The sequence below is a fragment of the Phoenix dactylifera genome, chromosome 9, assembly GCF_051530095.1.
Source record: "Phoenix dactylifera cultivar Ajwa chromosome 9, Ajwa_hap1_PhDact_Kaust_v1.1, whole genome shotgun sequence".
Lineage (NCBI taxonomy): Eukaryota > Viridiplantae > Streptophyta > Magnoliopsida > Arecales > Arecaceae > Phoenix > Phoenix dactylifera.
Window position 1 is genome coordinate 3,039,279 of NC_143198.1, and position 18,714 is coordinate 3,057,992.

Sequence of the window (18,714 nt, forward strand, 5' to 3'; positions counted from 1 at the left end):
TAAGCCTTTATAACTTTGTGCTCTTATATTATGACCGAGTTAAGTTAATCAATTGACGACATACCAAAATTGGACCATCAATCCGTTGACTAAGTCCACCGATTGATTACATACCAAAATCGATACAATCACTCGGTCTAATTACTTGACTCAATTGACTTGCTTAATAACAAAACAACTGACCAAATTGACTTGACTAAAATAAAAGTAAATAATGCAATAAAATAACAATGACCCAGACTCAAATGGACCCAATTTAAGTCTGATTCAATCTGGTGGCTCATGATCATCTCCCAGCCACAAGAAAATCAATCTCCGGTGCGAACGCGAGCATCTGATGGCGCGATCGTCTGGACGAATGGCTTTGATGTCCCCATCACATTCCTAGCAACCCACTTAGAAGCAATAAAGCAATGAATTCATGCATCTACAAATTAAGCATGCATTTGGTTCCTCTTCTTCGGTTGCACATAAAAGCATAAATCTGCCCCACTGCAGGTGATGTATACCAATCCAATGACAAAATCAACTACATCTTAGCATGAAACCAAGAAGACATTCTACTTTAGCCATCAAATCCACATGGTGCAAACCAATCCAATCACAGTAAAACCTTCATCCAATTGTCATGGTTATCTTACATACTCCTAATATATTTACAACCTAGGGGTTCAAAAAGGTTTTCAGATTACCACAGCTCATGAAATATCAAACATTGTTTCACTTAGTAATTTTCCATGGATATGATTCAAAACCAAAAAATGGAACTAAAAAGGCCTCATAGTCATTTCTTGTTTGGAGTGAAGAAATCAAACTTGGCATCAATGGATTCAGAAGCGTCTCCAGGGTCTCTGTACTCAATACTCAGGCTTCACACGCCAGAGTGGGACTGTGACAGAGTACACAGTGCCAAAATCTGGATCCGTAGAGAAGCTTAGCTGAACTTTGTCTTGGGAGTCTATCTTGACAGGATGTGATAAAGCCTGAACAATATTGCTCAGAGTCTTCGTCTATGCACCAATACTCCTAAGTTTTTGTTGTCTGCACTCCTAGTATACCTCATATACCATACGTTTGCTCCTTCTTTTCCAATACTAACATTTAAAAAAAGAGTTGTCATATTGTCTGCTCGAGTTTAGATTCCTTTCTGTATTTGATTCACCATTGGATGCTTCGTCTTTTCTTGGAGTTAATATAAACAAACAGAAAATTGTGGATGAAATTATTATAGAATATGGATTCAAATTTTCAACAAATGGTTGCTGAGCGAGTGCATATTTGTGTTTTTTTTTTATAAGTTTTTAGGGGCAGATTATGGATTTTAATTTTCCAGGAGAGAATGAAGACTCATGATGCGTGAATTTGGACCTTCCAAATCATCATTAGAACATGTTATTGGTAGTTAAGCACAATCGAGGGCAACCAGTTAATTGTATACTTGTGAGCAAATAATCCTGTGGCAACTAGACTCTCTGATCCGTTGATTTGATATAACCAAAAAAAAATTTATCTTGTTGCTACTAATCAAGCAATATTTTAAGCAAATGATTCAAAAGAGCCAGTTGACTCGATGTAAAATATTTTAGCCATTGCATATAGAATTGTTAAAAGGTCGAATCATGTGCTATTGATTTTTTTTTTTCAGATCTACGACGTGATGTTTATAACAATCGTGCCCAAATTTTTTTATCTGAATCCTAAAATAGAATGATCAAACTATTTTTTAAAAAAAATTATAAGGTGTATCTTTAAATGCAGAAAAAATTTTATAGAATAATAGAAGATAAAGTTGATACTTGAGTGGTAAGCTACCTCCATTAATTGAGTCAACTGTTTCTTTCCATGGATGCCGTGAAAAAAAAAAATTTCTTGTTGCTACAAATCAAACGATATTTTAAGCAAATGATCCAAAAAAATAATAAGACTCTCATGACATACAGAGTTGTTAAAAAATCGAATCATGCACTAAATTTTTAAAATGGCTGATTGATTATTTTTTTTTTATCAATCAAGTAACTTTTCAAGATCTACAACATTATATTTTTTTGAGGAGGATGATGTTTATAACAATCATGTCCAAATTTTTTAATCTGAATTCTAAAACAGAATGATCAAACTAATTTTCTTAAAAAAAAATTATAGGACAAATCTTTAAATGCAGAAAAAATTTAGAGTAATAGAATATAAAGTTGATACATGCGTGGTAAGCTACCACCATTGAGTCAAGCCGTTTCTTTTCACGGATGCCGTGAAAAATTGGGCCTTTTGATGGGGAAACGGCTAATAAAGCATCAGGCGTTACAACGGAAAACTCCATTCCAATCAGACGGCGATGAATTCTCCATTCTTGATCTCAGAATTTTTCGTCGAAGGGTTCATCATTTTAACCCTCTAAAATGACGACGGAGTAAAATCCCATTCCTGTACGATAACCAAACAAAGAGACAAGAAGCCAACTTGCTCACGTGTCAATCTCACATGGTGGGCCCCGGGTTAGCGATCAAGGCTCCGTAAAACGTGGCTGTCCACTCGACCCAATGCACGCAGTTATTATTACACCCACCTCCTCCAACGGCACGCTACCCCTCGAAATTAGGCACAAAGCCCGAGAAAGAAACCCAAGTTACACTTCGCATTACGAAAAACAAAAGAAAAAACATCACTTTCTATTCAAACTTCAGATCACAAACCAACAACTACGAACCCTCTCGCTCTCAGTCTCTCTCTCAAGCAACATTCATCGAATGCAGATAAAAAAAAACGAAAGATTCTAAGGAAAGAAGAAAAGGAAAAGGAGGGAGATAGGGGGGTGGAGTGGGAAACGTCTTCTTCCCTTTCACAGGAAACGAAGCAAAGCGGCGGAGACGGCGAGAGTCACGACGGCGGAGACGGCAGCGGATCTGGGGACGAGAGAGAGGGCGGCGGAGGGTTTGTGGGACGGGGGAGGGGAAGGCGGGGGAAGGGGCTCGGCCTTGATGGCGAGCTTCATCCCCTGGTAGCAGTAGCCATAACTACAGATGAAGTAGTAGCGCTTGGTGTGGTTGAGCTGGAAGGCGTAGCTCCTTCCCTTGCTGTAGTTGGAGATGGGGCTGGACGCGTCGCACTTGTTGTACGCCACCTCGTCCACCTGCACCACGTCCGCCAGCCCGGACTGGTAGTAGAACACTGCAACCAAAAAAAAAAAAAAGACAAAAAGAAAAGCGAATCACGAAGCGGAGATCATATATCTTTTGGATCTGGTGGGAATGGAGAGGGATATCATACCGAGCCAGTCGCCGACGTGGAAGGGGCGGTGCTTCTTCTCCCATTCGGTGTAGTTGACGCCGGGGTTCCAGCCCTTGGAGTCGCCCACCGTGAACCTGTCGGTGCCGGAGACGGTGGCGAAGGCGAGGAAGAAGAGAGGGAGGAGGGTCGCCGCCGCCGCCGCCGCCACTCGCCGCCGCGATGCTTCCATTCTCTGGGATGAGGCCTGGGGATTACTGGAGATCCAGTAAGAGAAGCCTCTCTCTCTCTCTCTCTCTCTCTCTCTCTCGCTCGTCTGCTTTAAATTCTTTGACGGACTCACCAAACCCTGGGCCTGGGAGCGGCCAGCAGAGGCACATGGGGGAGCGGGTGAGTTTTAACCTTTTTTAGTAGAAAGGCCCAAAGGGCAGGGCTGGGAGCTGCCGGTTGATTTTGAGAGCACCTTGTGTGGGCCCGGGAAATGTGTTGGCTTTTTTTTTTGCTGGTAAAGTTTTTGATGATGGGTAGCGGATGGTTTAAATTTTCAGTTTGGGCCCCTTTTACATAGACCACAATACATGGTAATATGGATCATCAAAAATTGATGTACAGCTCATGTAAGTATTTATGTTAATGCATAAGTACAATTACATATTAAATTGCTGAGCTAATATTATCTTAGATGTAAAGTTTGTCGAGCTAATACTAGGGATTATACTTGTTGTGGTTCAAATTTGGCCTAAGGGTGACCACGTCGGTGAAGTCGAGGGAGCCGCCGGTAGTTGGAAAGATGAGACGGGAGACACCTCCTGCGCGACGGCTGCGGACCTGCACAAAGCCTCACTGGTGTTTCCGGTAAGTCCCCTCCGACGATCAAGTTAGAGTGGGGTAAATTTGGTCCAGCCCAAGAGTTCCTTAGAAGTTACCTGACCGAGCTATTTATAGTCTCGGTGGAGTGGCCCAAATAGCAGAGGCACTGTATGCCCTCATCATGAGGGGGCGTGGCTCTGAGTTTGGATGGTGCGCAGCTTAGGCTAGCTGGTGGAGTCACGGTAGGGTAGGGTCGGAGAAGTCAATGTGTCGTCTGATTGTTGAAGGCCGGTTATTGAGACATGACATGGAGTGTTGTGAAGTATGGCCACGTAGATGAGCATAGGCCCGTACAGGGGTGCGGTTATTAGCGAGGCCGAGCTCATTAAGTAGTCGCGTCATGCGTTTGACGAGGTCGGCTTGGCAAGTGCTGGGAGTAGCTCAGCTTTCCGGATTCCGAGGCGTGCTTGGTGGAATGCCCCGAGCTCGAGGGTCGGGGCGTACTGCTGGGGTAGGCGCCCCGAGTTTGGTCATGGCGGATCGGCGAATGTCTGGAGGTATCCCGAACTTGGTCGAAGAAGTCGGCGGATATTTAAAGTAGATGAAGTTTTTGGCGAAGTCCCGAAGATGAGCTGATCCTGGGCCGAAGTGTCGAAGCGAAGATTCAGCTGATTGTCGTTGACGTTTACTGGGCGGCCTTTTAATTATGGGCTGGAAGATTCTTTTTTTTCTCCTATCAATACTGATAGCCACCAATTCAGTATACGATGCAGATCCGATTCGTACCATTTCAGGAGGTATCAAAATGAAAGAGCTGAAGAGAGAGAAAGGAGAGGAGAGAGCTAGAAAGAAAGAGGGAGGAGGGAAGGGGGAGAGAGAAAGAGAAAGAGAAAGAGAGAGGGTGGAAGGGCGGGGGAGAGAGAGAGGGAAAGAGAGATGCTTACACCGAGAAGTCCTTGTTTTAGTTGCAGATGAGGAGCGAGGAGATGAGAGGGAGCTCCTACTCGACCTTCCACTTGAGGTGGTTCACCTGCCTCCTCCGTCTCCATCTCCAGCACCATTAATTGCAACCTCAATTCCGCAATGCTCACCGTCTTCGTCGACGCCCTGTTCTCTGCTGCCTCTGGCCCCATGACTGTCCCTTGAAATCAAGAAAACAAGAGAAAAAATTCCAGCAAAAATTCAACCCTGTGAGTGAAATTCGAATCATTGAATTGCTAGAGAGGAGGGTTATTAAATCGAACAGAATATCACTAAAAAAAAAAATCAAAAGCATTCTTTAAAGTGGGAGCTTTCGGTGGTTTGAAGTTGAGGAATGGCTTGAATTTTTTTAAAAAAATCAAGTTCTATTTATTATTTTTTTAAGAAAATCTTACAAACTTTCTTCAACTGGAAACATTATTTCTAGTTAGAGAAGCTGTTTGATCCTTATTTAGAACTTTGGAATAAACTCGCAACATTGGTGCCGCATGTTGAGAGACGTTGATCTATCTTGTTAGAAGAAAACTAAATTATATAGTTGCACACTTAAGATATAAAGATCCTTCAAACACTTAGGAGATTGTTCAGCTTGTTAAATAGTTTAACAGGTCTACTTACAGACTACTATCTTTTGTAAAAGATTTTTATTTTATATTTTTTTCATACAAATCTTTTATAAATATATAGTTTCTATAAACTTTTCATTTCTAATAAAGGTTAGGTGGCTTTGTCTCCCTCTTCATAAAAAAAAAAAAAATTGAGGAATCGCACAACCATGGCCATGGGCTTGAGGTGGACCTCATCTACAGGACATTCTTTTGGCATTGCACCCGGCCATGGCCCGCCCACTACTATTACTATTAACACAGAAGTTTAGCACAAGAAAAGTGTTAGATGATGGACAGGTAGATTCTCTGTGCATGCTTCCTATGAGAGAGGTAACGGGGAGTGGCACATCAGCTACATTTAACCTTTTTTTTTTTTTTGCCTGAATTTTGTGGGTTATTTTTGTTAGCAATATATCTCCTAACTAAATAAATAAATCTATAAATTCAATTAATAAAAATCTTAAAGGAAATAATATACATGCATATCATTCGGCATCCAAATAATTCTATTTTAATACAAAATAAATCTATTCTAGCACAAAATAAATCTATGCATTTAATAAGTTTATATCATAGAATTTCAAATCCTACCAATCTACTAATATTAAATTAAAAATAAAGGTAGAAGAAAGTAGCCTGATTGAAAGCAGGTCGAAGCGCGTAGACGCTGTCCCAAAGAAGTATTTGCCCCCACGTACGGGTCACCCGGCAATCCTTCTCGGAGATACGACGACCCTACAACCTCTTCTTCGGCACGTCTCGGAAGAAGTCAAAACGAACCCGATCGGACTTGCAGATCCAGCAAAGAACGGAATGAAAAGAACTAAATAAACTTAATAAAAATGTAAAAACAGAATTTGGAAGTGGCTAAGAGGGAGAAGAATTTTTCCAGAATTTTTCTACTGTTTTTCTCAATTTTTTTCGTGTGTCAAAAGAGATGAAATAGGGGGTATATATAGGGGTTTTTACAGGGGCCGTTTGGTCATTTGCGGACGCGTTTTCAAACGCGTCCGTTTTCAAATGCGTAACGCCCGCTGGGCGTTACCTTTTTCTCAAACGCGCACGCGGCCCGAGATTTTGGCCGCGTGCGCATTTAAGTTTTTTTTTTTCAACAATCCCCCACAAAAAAAAACTTAAATAATTTTAAAATCAAAATAAAATGCTGGATATCTTATATTATGTAATAGGTGTAGGTACCTTTCGGTTTGAACCTTCACTTAGTGACAATTGATTACATCTGTGGAGCCAAGGTGGTCTTAACCTTGAACCTCGGTCCATGGCTCAGATTAAATCAACAGCACACATAATATAGCCCGATCTGGGTTCTAAGCGGGTTGCGCTATTATGGCCATGCGCAGGTATCTTTCATGTGCTTTTTAGGGAATCGCCCATTTTCCATAATCGCGGCCTCACGACTGCACATATAGGTGAGTCCTAATAAGGATGCTAGCAAGGAAGCTCCTGCCTCTTGGGTCTCGGACTCATTAAGAGTTATACAAACGAACTCATCCTACCGCTTGCTTTTATGAGCACTAGCGCCATAGGGATGAGGAAAACATGAAATAGTGCTCCTCTTAGTCACACTCCGGTTTGTTTCTACCCATTGAACCTTTTAAGGTTGGGTTCCCACCGTGGTGATCTATCTTTATGGGCTAAGCCCCATCCCCCTCGACGACTCTAGAACTACTGTTCTAGACAAACCTTTTGTAAGCTGATCAGCCAAATTATTTTCTGATTTTACAAAATTCAAGGCAATAACATTATTTTTCAATTTATATCTCAATGATTTATGACGTACTTTTAAGTGCCTGTTCATTTTTACATTGGCATTTTCTTGGTTGCACTTATCTATTGCAGATTTACAGTCACAATGTAAGGAGACAGGTGGTAAAGGTGACTCATCTACAGGAAGGTCTATAAGTAGATCTCTGAGCCACTCAGCCTCAGTGCTAGTAGTGTCTAAAGCTATCAGTTCAGACTCCATGGTACTCCTAGATATTAAGGTTTGTTTGGTGGATTTCCAAGACACAGCAGCACCTCCTAGGAGAAAGACGTATCCTGTGGTGGATTTAACATCTAAGGTATCGCTGATCCAGTTGGCATCACTATAGCCTTCTAGAACAGCAGGAAACCCACTAAAGTGCAAACTATAGGACTTAGTACCCTTAAGATACCTAAGGATCCTTTCTAATGCGGTCCAGTGATCTTTATTTGGATTAACAGTATATCTGCTGAGTCTATTTACAGCATATGCTATGTCTGGCCTAGTGTAGTTAGTTAGGAATCCTAGTGAGCCTATGATTTGAGCATATAGGCTTTGAAGGATAGGAGTTCCTAAGTTCTTCTTAAGATGTGTAGAGGGATCAAAGGGAGTAGAGACAGGCTGACAATCCGAATAATTAAATTTGTTGAGTATCTTGTCAACATAATGACTTTGGGATAACTCAATTCCATTTGCACTTCTAATTATTTTGGTATTTAAAATTAAGTCAGCTTGTCCCAAGTCTTTCATATCAAACTTATGACTTAAAAATTGTTTTACTTTATCAATTATCTGAAGATCTGTCCCAAAGATCAGTATATCATCTACATAAAGGCACAAGATCACAAATTTGTGTCCAACTCTCTTATGATATACACATTCGTCTGTGCTATTGATTTCAAATCCAAATGTCATTATGGTTTCATCAAATTTCAAGTGCCATTGCTTGGGTGCTTGTTTAAGACCATAAAGAGATCTGACTAGTCTGCAAACTTTGTTTTCTTGGCCTGGGGTTTTAAATCCCTCTGGTTGGTCCATATAAATTTCTTCATTTAAGTCTCCATTTAGAAAAGCTGTCTTAACATCCATCTGATGAATCACTAATCTATGAATGGAGGCTAATGCTATAAGGACCCTAATAGTAGTTATCCTAGCTACAGGTGCATAAACATCAAAGAAATCTACCCCAGGTCTCTGAGTAAAGCCCTTGGCAACTAATCTAGCCTTAAATTTATCTACAGAGCCATCAGGCCTAAGTTTCTTCTTAAAGATCCATTTGCATCCTATTGTTTTACAACCAGGAGGAAGATCAGTCAATTCCCAAGTATGGTTTTGGATAATTGATTGCATCTCATTGTCCACAGCTTCTCTCCAAAAAGGTGAATCCAAAGATTTCATTGCGTCCTCAAAGGTAGTTGGAGAGTCTTCTATTAGGAAGGTATAAAAATCATCTCCAAATGTTTTCTCTATCCTGGATCTTTTACTCCTCCTAGGTTCTGCTTCTACTTCTATTTCTCTTGTCCTTATTCTACTAGAGCTACTAGCTATACCGCTATCTACTCTAGTCTTAAGTGGAAAGGTGTCTTCAAAATATGTTGCATCTCTGGCTTCTATGATAGTGTTGTTACTAATATCATTTATTTCTGAACTTATTACCAGAAATCTATTAGCATTACTATTGGCTGCATAACCTATGAATATGGCATCCACTGTTTTAGGCCCTATTTTCTTTCTCTTAAAATCAGGTATTTTAACTTTTGCCAAGCACCCCCACACTTTCAAATAGCTAAGATTAGGTTTTCTATGTTTCCAAACTTCATATGGTGTTAGATCATTATTTTTAGAGGGAATCCTATTAAGGATATAACAGGCTGAAACAAGAGCTTCCCCCCACAAATTTTCTGGCACTCCTGAGCTTATAAGCATGGAGTTCACCATATCCATTAAAGTCCTATTCTTCCTTTCTGCTACTCCATTTGATTGGGGAGAATAGGGTGCAGTCACTTCATGAATGATTCCATGATCTTCACAAAATTGAGTTATATCATTGGATGTATATTCACCTCCCCGATCTGATCTCAGAATTTTAATTTTCTTTTCTTGTTGGTTCTCAGCTTCGATCTTAAATATTTTAAATTTGCTGAGCACCTCATCCTTGGTTTTAATTAGGTAGATGTAACAGAACTTCGATAGATCATCTATAAATGTTACAAAGTATCTGTTACCTCCCCTAGAAGTTCTACCAGAGTCACAAACATCACTATGGATCAACTCTAATAGATCTGAATCCCTATTAACGGATTTAAAAGGCTTCCTAGGGAGTTTAGCTTCTACACAAATTTGACATTTCTCATGGTTCTTGAGATCACTTTTTGGTATTAGATTTAGGTTCATAAGTTGCTTAATTGAATTATAATTTATATGACCTAATCTACCATGCCAAATAGAAGGAGGCTCTATATTCATAATCAAAGGATTTTCATTTATTGAAGGAGCTATTACATTCAATTTGAACAATCCTTCACTAAGGAATCCTTTTCCAATAAACATAACACCATGAGAAATTACAACCTTATTGGACTCAAAAACAAGACGAAAGCCTTGCTGGACAAGCAAAGAACCACTAATGAGGTTTCTCCTAACAACTGGAACATGTTGGACGCCGTGCAGTGACAGGACTTTTCCAGAGGTAAGCTTTAAGTCCACACGTCCTACTCCTAACACACGTGCCTCCGAGCTGTTTGCCATGATCACAGCTCCTCCACTTGAGATCTGGTAAGAATAAAACCAGGAACGATCCGAACAAATATGAATACCAGCTCCGGTATCAATCCACCAATCTAGTGATTGTAAAGTCATGTTAACTTCAGGAGTGAAGGAAACAGACCTGAAAGCTATCTCAGAGGAGCCAGCGCCGGAAGTCACCATGTTGACTTGAGCACTGGATGTGTGTGGACCCTTCTTCTTAGATTGAATAGGTGCAGTCTTCTTATAGAAGCACTGTGGAGACAAATGGTTGGTCCGACCACACACATAACAGAAACGAGCACCACCTTCCTCTTTCTTCTTCTTCTGCTCCTGGGATTGAATAGGCTTCCCATTGTAGTGGTGGTTAGGGTTTCTAGGGTTGTAGGGTTTCTTCTTGAAATTCTTACGGAAGGGTCGGTTCTGATTTTTCTTAGGAGGAGCTTCTACATTATATGCATTATTTTTAGGTCCAGTAGAGGTATTATTTCTAAGCCTATGCTGCTCTTCAATCCTAATGGAGTTTAAGACTTGGGTTAGGGTGAGAATTCCTTGGGTATGGCTCAGGGTCTTAGCAAAATCAGACCAGGAAGTAGGTAGTTTATCTATCAAACAGGCTACCTGGAATGATTCATCCAAATTGGTTCCATTAGCCCTAAGCTGGTGGATCAGGGTTTCAAATTCATGAATTTGGTCATTCATAGGCTTTGAGTCCACCATCCTAAACTTATTGAAATCGGAGGCCTTGAACCTCTTTACCCCAGCATCATCAAGACCATATTTGCTATCTAGGGTGTCCCAGAGTTCTTTGGCACTCTTGGCTGTGTAATAGATATCATACAGCCTCTCAGAAAGAGCACCTAGAATTCTATGGATACAATGATAATCTATCTCATCAGGTGTCCTAGAGGGTGTGCTAGTGGAGGCAGAATGTTCAGTGTTGGAAGAGGTAGTTGGGTTGGACCCGTTATCAACTTCGATCGTACTTTCACCTATGGCTGAGATTAACCCTAATGTGGTGAGCGAGAACCGCATTTGGTTCTGCCACCTCCTAAAGTTATGGCCATCAAATTTTTCAGGTTTGGCACTAAGATGGTCACTAGTGTTTGAGGCCATAGGATCAGGGTTACAGAATAGTGACAGAAACCTGATTGAAGGTAAAAAAATCTATGTCAAAAGATTGTACTAATATTTATATTGAACTTTGGATGTCTAATTGATATATCCAAAAAACTAATAGCCAGATCAGCTCCAGATCGGTGGTGGAGCACTAGGCTCACTTAAGTACCAGCCTTTCTTAGGCACGTATGCCTTTTTGACAAGCTTTTCTTAGACACTATTAGTTAGTGGATATAATCACTAGAAATCACACAAATTCAATATTTAAAATAACCTAAATGCAAATTTAAACGAATTAACTAATTTTTGAATTTTTCGTTTGACCTTTCCGAATTAGCAATGATTGATTACTAATTTAGTAGTAGCAAATCAATTATTTTAATTGAGATCTAAAATGTCAATTTAATGAATTATATGTTATATTTGAATTATTGCTTTATTGAAATAATTGATTACTAATTTTATGGCAAATCAATTATTGTAATTAAGATCTAAAATGTCAATTCAGCGAATTAAAATATTTATTCCTTTATTAGAATAATTTATTGAGATCTAATAAGTCAATTCAATAGATTAACTATTATGTATCAACCAATTTCCGAATTTCCCGTTTGAATGGGATCTGGAAATTACTCCTTGAAGAGTCCAAATGGAGGTATAATAAACCTCTTGGAGGTTAACCAAATTATTAACTCTTTAGAATAATTTATTATTAATGATATGCTAGCAAAAAACAATTATTGCAATTAAAATCTAATATGCCACAATTGTAATAAAGAATTTAATTAATTATATATTACTAACAAAAAATAAATACTTCTTTGGATTGTTAGCAATATATCTCCTAACTAAATAAATAAATCTATAAATTCAATTAATAAAAATCTTAAAGGAAATAATATACATGCATATCATTCGGCATCCAAATAATTCTATTTTAATACAAAATAAATCTATTCTAGCACAAAATAAATCTATGCATTTAATAAGTTTATATCATAGAATTTCAAATCCTACCAATCTACTAATATTAAATTAAAAATAAAGGTAGAAGAAAGTAGCCTGATTGAAAGCAGGTCGAAGCGCGTAGACGCTGTCCCAAAGAAGTATTTGCCCCCACGTACGGGTCACCCGGCAATCCTTCTCGGAGATACGACGACCCTACAACCTCTTCTTCGGCACGTCTCGGAAGAAGTCAAAACGAACCCGATCGGACTTGCAGATCCAGCAAAGAACGGAATGAAAAGAACTAAATAAACTTAATAAAAATGTAAAAACAGAATTTGGAAGTGGCTAAGAGGGAGAAGAATTTTTCCAGAATTTTTCTACTGTTTTTCTCAATTTTTTTCGTGTGTCAAAAGAGATGAAATAGGGGGTATATATAGGGGTTTTTACAGGGGCCGTTTGGTCATTTGCGGACGCGTTTTCAAACGCGTCCGTTTTCAAATGCGTAACGCCCGCTGGGCGTTACCTTTTTCTCAAACGCGCACGCGGCCCGAGATTTTGGCCGCGTGCGCATTTAAGTTTTTTTTTTTCAACAATTTTAGCGTTAAAAAGTTTTCTCTGCACAGTAGGCTTGTACTCTAGCTGGTGCTTCACAACATTTCTTATGTATCATACCGACAAGTATGAAGTATCTATGGATAGAAGTGAAATATATCAGATTCCAGCTGCTCCCCATGCACCCATGATTGGCCAACCTGCCCACAGCCATGCACATTGCCTTCTCTATACACATATTGAACCTCCTAAGCATCAAAATGCTGCAGTAGTATGAAGAAATTATCTTCAACTATTAATCTGAGCCTCCAGTAGTAGGAATAGTACGTTTTGACATTATTAGCTATCTGACGACCAAAATACTGAACCAACTTCTCATAATTCCAGTTCCCATTCATAACAAAGTCAGAGACCCTCATATTACTATCGAAACTATTGGTATTGACGAAGTAAGTTACGTTTGTTTCAGATGATATCTCCACCACCAAGCAACATCCCAGAAGGCTCTCTAGTCCCAAGGATCCAGGTCTCCATACTTCAACCTAGTGAAATGAATCCAAGTGGAAGGAATCCAATGTACATCATCATGCCGCAGGACCCTCATTATTTGCTTGGAGACCATTCATGGCAGACAGCCATAATAGGATCCCTTATGACAAGCCCTCCATGGTCCTTAGGTAACCTAAGAATGTCCCAGTTTAATATAATTGATACCTTGAACATTCTTAGATTTCTCTCCCAGAAATTAGCAACTTCATGCAGGACGATTCTCGATAAAATCGGACTCTACACGTCAGTTTGTGGCCTGCCTCCTCTTCCGCCTACTTTTTTTTTTTTATATTTTCTTTTCCCTATATCATGTCATATATACATCCATGAAATATGAGGAGGCAGAAACTGTATACATAAATAAAACATCTCTGCAGAGAAGCAGGAAAAATAAGCTGCAACCTCAAGAAGAAGAAACAACAAGCTTGTAAAAGAATTTTCATTTACATCCTTATCCTCTATAATTAATGTTAACATTAACAGGAACTGCTTTTGTTCTTTTACAATAAATGAGTCTTCTACAAAATCTGACATAAACGAGCAATCATTTAGTCAACCTCTTTTAGCGCTCTCAGGGAACTTCTTTGCTTCTTTCGCACCAAATGGGCATTCACTTTTCCTCCCATCTGGTGTGCTCCTGTTACAAATCTGCTTCGAGCCTTCTTCCCTTTGAGCTTCCCCGTGAGCGGCATCACCTGGTGATGGCATTAGAAGTCTTGACTTGCATCCCAGTGGACACAACAGGAGCTGAGATGCAGTTTCTTTCCATGATCCAGCCGCGGCCACAAGCACTGAGGCACACCGTCATTGGTCCTCAAAGATGCGACCAAACTTTTGCGGCAAAACAGAAATAAATTAAGGAAGACGTTCAACACTTGTTCCAACATAAAACAAGTACAATGAATGATAATGATCCAATATTCATTATTAGCTACATACAGACCAAGAAAAAAAAAAAAGGAATACACTTTCATGTTCTCCCACCGCAGTTGATACATCAAAATGTATCAAGATCTAGCTAAATGAGATCATCATCGTAACCATACGTAGTGTGTTGCATGGCACGATATAAAGCAACAAAACTAGTGGAGAAAGGAGACTGAAAAGAAGAAAGAGATCTCAAGTGCCATAGACCACAAGGTGATCAAACCAGAGAAGCAACAAAAAAGAAACATCCACTAATAGAGAAACAAAGTTGTTGGTTTTCTATACGTGGACTCCATCACCTCAGCGCAGCCCCGTCACGTACGAGGCTGATGTGAGGCCGCGATCTTCGGTTAGTCTTCCATTTCTGAGGACAGTCAGCATTAAAGATGTATCTAGGAGATAGGGGTTGTTCTACAGGTCTGAGCTCCTCCATCTCATCAGAGATGGAGGTGGAGGAGCTCGGGGGGCTGAGAAAGAGATTCTTCTTAAAGGAGAAGGGTAAGGAGGAACAGAAGGGACTAGGTTTTGTAGCAAAAGCCACCACCTTACACAGAAGATGATGGCAGAGAAGGAGAAGAGGGGAAGGGTTGAGGAAGAAAAGGGGAGAAAGGCCTGTTATATAGAGAGAAGGAAACCTTAATCTGTGGGTGGACGCGGATTTCGGTGGGCATCGAGTCCGGAAAGTGGGATGGCGCGGCTAGGAAAGGAGGAGCGAAGACACGCGGGGCATGCGGTTGTCGATTTGATTTGATTTTTTTTTTTTTTCACATTAAAAACGGACATTTTATACTATACGGATACGAATACATCCAACAGAATCTGCAAACAAAAAGCTCCGAAATGCACCGGGCAAGACATTCTCGAGCCTCTCAAATAGAATAAAAACCACAGAAAGAAACGATGTGCGGAGTCTACAAAGTCGAGCACAGGAGCGTGGTTAGGCCAGCTTGTGTTCATCTAAATGATTATCCTTCTATTTGGGCCATGGCTGGAAATTGTGATTCTCTATATTGAAATTTAGTGAAGAGGGGGCATTACTAAAATTAATATTGTAATGATATTGCTAATTCTCAGGTTGAGTTTATGTGGACAATTGTTGTTTCAATGGGGCCATGAATGGAAGGTGATTATATTGTGCATAGTAGTTTATAGAAATGGACATTACTAAAATAAATAATGTAATGATGCTATTGTTTCCCAGCTTGAGCTTATCTCAATGGTTATCCTTTAACATACTCAGCATTGAAGTCCAATAAAAAGGGGGGTTGTTAATTACTAAAATAAATATTGTAACAACACCGTTAATACCAGCTTTAAGTTATGTGGATAGTTGTTGTTTTAGCGTGGAAAGTGATATATTCCATGTTGAAGTTCAATGAAAAGGAGACGTTACAAAAATAAATGTTGTAACTATGTTGAAATATAGTGATCCTCTTGAGTTTATAAATATATATGTAGAACTAGTGATCAAAAGCACAAAATCGTGGCGTGCTTCAGATCTCTAAGTGGGTATGTGACTCTACTGAGTTAACTTGATTAAAAAATATGTATTAATAAATACAAAAAGTATAACATAATGTCAAATAGATATGAATGATCCAAAATATAACTATAAGAAACTAAACAAAAATAATATATACTTAAATGCACATAATATAGCTAACAAACTTTTACAAGGGCAATTTAGGAAAGTTGAATGAGTCAGATACCGGTCCACTTAAAAACTCAGCTGAGTTGGAGGGCCGAATGACTGAGCTTCAAATTTGAGTGATGTAACGAGGAAACAAAGTAGGAATCCTACCAATCTGATCCAAATTGAGTGATCTTTGAGTTGGACACCAAGTTTTAAAATAGTGGTTGACTATTATATTTTTTAGAAGGTGTGGGACTCAATACATGCCCTTATAAATCCTTCTAGCATTCTGCCAGGCTAAGGATCCAAATCCAAATAAATCTAATCACAAATATTACAATTAGCCAGTGGTTAGATTCGATATACTATGCCCTAATCCACATAGGCCATAGACTATGTCTGCTCCAATATTATTTGTAACAATTCAAGATCTCATTCAAAAAAGCTAATTAAAAGATATTTTTTTGGTTTTTTTAGTTTTTATATATATACCCAACATTTATTCGGTGCATAACTAAATATATAGGACATATTGGTGTTTATTCAGGGTGTATAGCAATCCGTATGTCTTTTTATCAAAAAGGAGTAGATGACAATGCAGCTGGCTTGCTACCAAATGTTTCGCAATACATATAATGAGATGCAAAAACCTAATACTTGCCATAGCATATGGTTACATCACATAATTACTTCTTAATATTCCAACTATAAACATCCAAAGAAGGCACTTCATAGAAAATTCAGTTATATCACGCATATCACCGTGCAAGAGAATACATAGTTAACTATTTAAATTGTAGGCTTCATTAGGGAAAACCAAAGTTTGGTTAAGCCACATGATTCTTGGTCTTAATAACTAATATGAAAATCAACAAATTCCTAGCAAGCACTGACCAAAAGGAGAAAAGCAAGAAGAAGATCAATAAGGAAAGTATACTTCACAAATTTTAAGTATCGTTTATCGAAAGATAATGAAGGCTAGCATATTATGAGTCCAATGATGTCATAGCCTCCTAACTAGCTATGATGGTTATTCTAGTGCCTGACGCCAATCATGCGAGTGAAAATAAGTATTATACTTAGTTTATAGAACTCAAAACTTTTAAATTCATTTGCATGCAAAATGCCACATAAACACTTGGATTACGTCAAATATAAAAAGAACAGCTTTTGTGCAATACAAATTAGTCCAGCAGCTGGATTATATGTAACTTTTACAAGAAGACTCATTTGCTCCACCCTCATTAAATATTCTAATTGACAATATCAATATAAAAAAAAAGTTGCACTAGTGCCGCTATTGCGTTAATTGTCTGTGGAGGATCAAATGTATGCAGTCTTCTTCCCGTATAAGGAAGGGTTTGTTTTTGTGTTCCGAACTCATGACATCCAAATCACAGTGAAGCTTGATCCATGGATGATCTACAAAAACTGAGCTCCGGCATTGGCTGACCTCGCTGGCTGGTGGAAGGTCCGAGCTTGGTTGATAGATTGCAGTTACAAGCAGGACTTGCCGGAAATAATGCATGGGAATTACATGACCACTTCGGTCAGATACCTGATTGGGCTTTCACTCTGACCAATCCTTTGAATCTTCTACCTGCGGATAAATAAATCATTAGCACAAGGAAAACATTAGCTCCTTACGATTTTTTTTCTTACAAAAAAAAGAGATATTTTATTAAGCATGATGTTGGCATTACCGCATTAGTCGTCGTCATGATTAAGCCTGCTTCCAGGGTTCTCACTGCAGCTTTCGCAGGTTCTGGGCATCCCATCCTTTGCTCATGCCTCGTTTCTTCGGACGTCCCTTGGCCACATCCATGCTTGCTGCAGCTCTCCCCGCCGCCTGCCGTCGGATGATCACCGAACCTTCATCTGCCAGCACTCAAAAATTCGATTGCGAGCAAGATTCTGAAGAAACTAAGGGGTGCACAAAAAGTTGACAAGAATCCATTACTTCCTCCGCACCGAACGCTGCAGGAGTTCAACGATAAAATTCCATTCATGCGAATAGTTTCGCCACACAAAGCCTCCTGAATCATCCGCAAGAAAGAAAAAAACATAAATGAGATCAAAAGGCATTATGCAACAGGAAGAACAAACTTTTAAGATTTGGAAACAGATGTTCGAGAAGAAATATCTCAGACGAGCAATAGAAAAAGCGAAGCAAGAGGAGAAATAAGGATGCAAACCTGGCCGCGCCGGTGAAGCGAGGGCTGGCGAGAGGTTTCTTCACGTCCAAGGCTGATGTGAGGGATCCAAAGCAGGGTCTTTGTTGATGGAAGATTTGGAGGTTTCAAGAACCTCGCTTCCATAAGAAAATGGAGATGAGGCATGGGAAATAGTGGGAGTTTAGAGAGGAGCAGAGCCTGCAAAGAAAGAAGAAGAAGAAGAATGAACAAGAAGAAGAAGAATGCCCTTTAAAGTGGGCATGGGCTAACCAAACGGTGGGCGGCCGCCGTTTCCAGGAGGGATTGGAAAGTGGGATATTTCGGCGTTTATTGAGGAAGGCGGCGTTGCAAAAACTAGCCAGGTTCTTAGAATCGTACATTCTGGAATCAGATATTTTGAAATGGTCTTAAATTGGTGTATTTTCTACTTTTTAATAGAAGATTAAAAAAGGGTATGATATGTTAAAACGACTAGTTGGGCGGAAAATAATCTTGATACTTCTTTCCTCCCTCACCATATATAATTGGAATGCTGAAATTAGTGCACCCAGAAACTAATTTTGGAAGAAAAAATATCTATTAATTGTGATTATTAGTTTCGATTCTTACCTCACAAAAAAATATATGCATAATGTAGAAATTGTAACATCAAAATCATTGATCCTAACGAATTGCTAACTTTCG

General features: G+C 39.3%; 1 protein-coding gene and 2 long non-coding RNA genes across 3 annotated transcripts; all 3 read right to left on the reverse strand.

Annotated features, from left to right (window-relative positions):
- Positions 1 to 2,650: 2,650 nt before the first annotated feature.
- On the reverse strand, positions 2,651 to 3,644 carry LOC103704447 (mavicyanin-like). The gene is made up of 2 exons (XM_039115758.3): positions 3,265 to 3,644; positions 2,651 to 3,165 (listed from the first exon to the last, which is right to left on the reverse strand). The coding sequence occupies exons 1-2, from the start codon at positions 3,452 to 3,454 to the stop codon at positions 2,837 to 2,839; spliced, it is 519 nt and encodes a 172-aa protein (XP_038971686.3). The 5' UTR covers positions 3,455 to 3,644; the 3' UTR covers positions 2,651 to 2,836.
- Positions 3,645 to 13,715: 10,071 nt separating this feature from the next.
- Positions 13,716 to 14,838, reverse strand: LOC120104533 (uncharacterized). The gene is made up of 2 exons (XR_005506923.3): positions 14,509 to 14,838; positions 13,716 to 14,127 (listed from the first exon to the last, which is right to left on the reverse strand). It is a non-coding gene; the product is annotated as an uncharacterized LOC120104533 (long non-coding RNA).
- A 2,100-nt stretch (positions 14,839 to 16,938) lies between these two features.
- Positions 16,939 to 18,293, reverse strand: LOC120104532 (uncharacterized). The gene is made up of 3 exons (XR_005506921.3): positions 18,052 to 18,293; positions 17,560 to 17,892; positions 16,939 to 17,456 (listed from the first exon to the last, which is right to left on the reverse strand). It is a non-coding gene; the product is annotated as an uncharacterized LOC120104532 (long non-coding RNA).
- Between the last annotated feature and the right edge of the window lie 421 nt (positions 18,294 to 18,714).

What these genes read in the sequence shown, in the direction of transcription:
- LOC103704447 (XM_039115758.3), bottom strand. Translation starts at nt 3,454, where the DNA reads ATGGAAGCATCGCGGCGGCGAGTGGCGGCGGCGGCGGCGGCGACCCTC. An exon ending in CCACGTCGGCGACTGGCTCG is followed by an intron (nt 3,166 to 3,264) that starts GTATGATATCCC and finishes TTTTGGTTGCAG; the next exon opens with TGTTCTACTACCAGTCCGGG.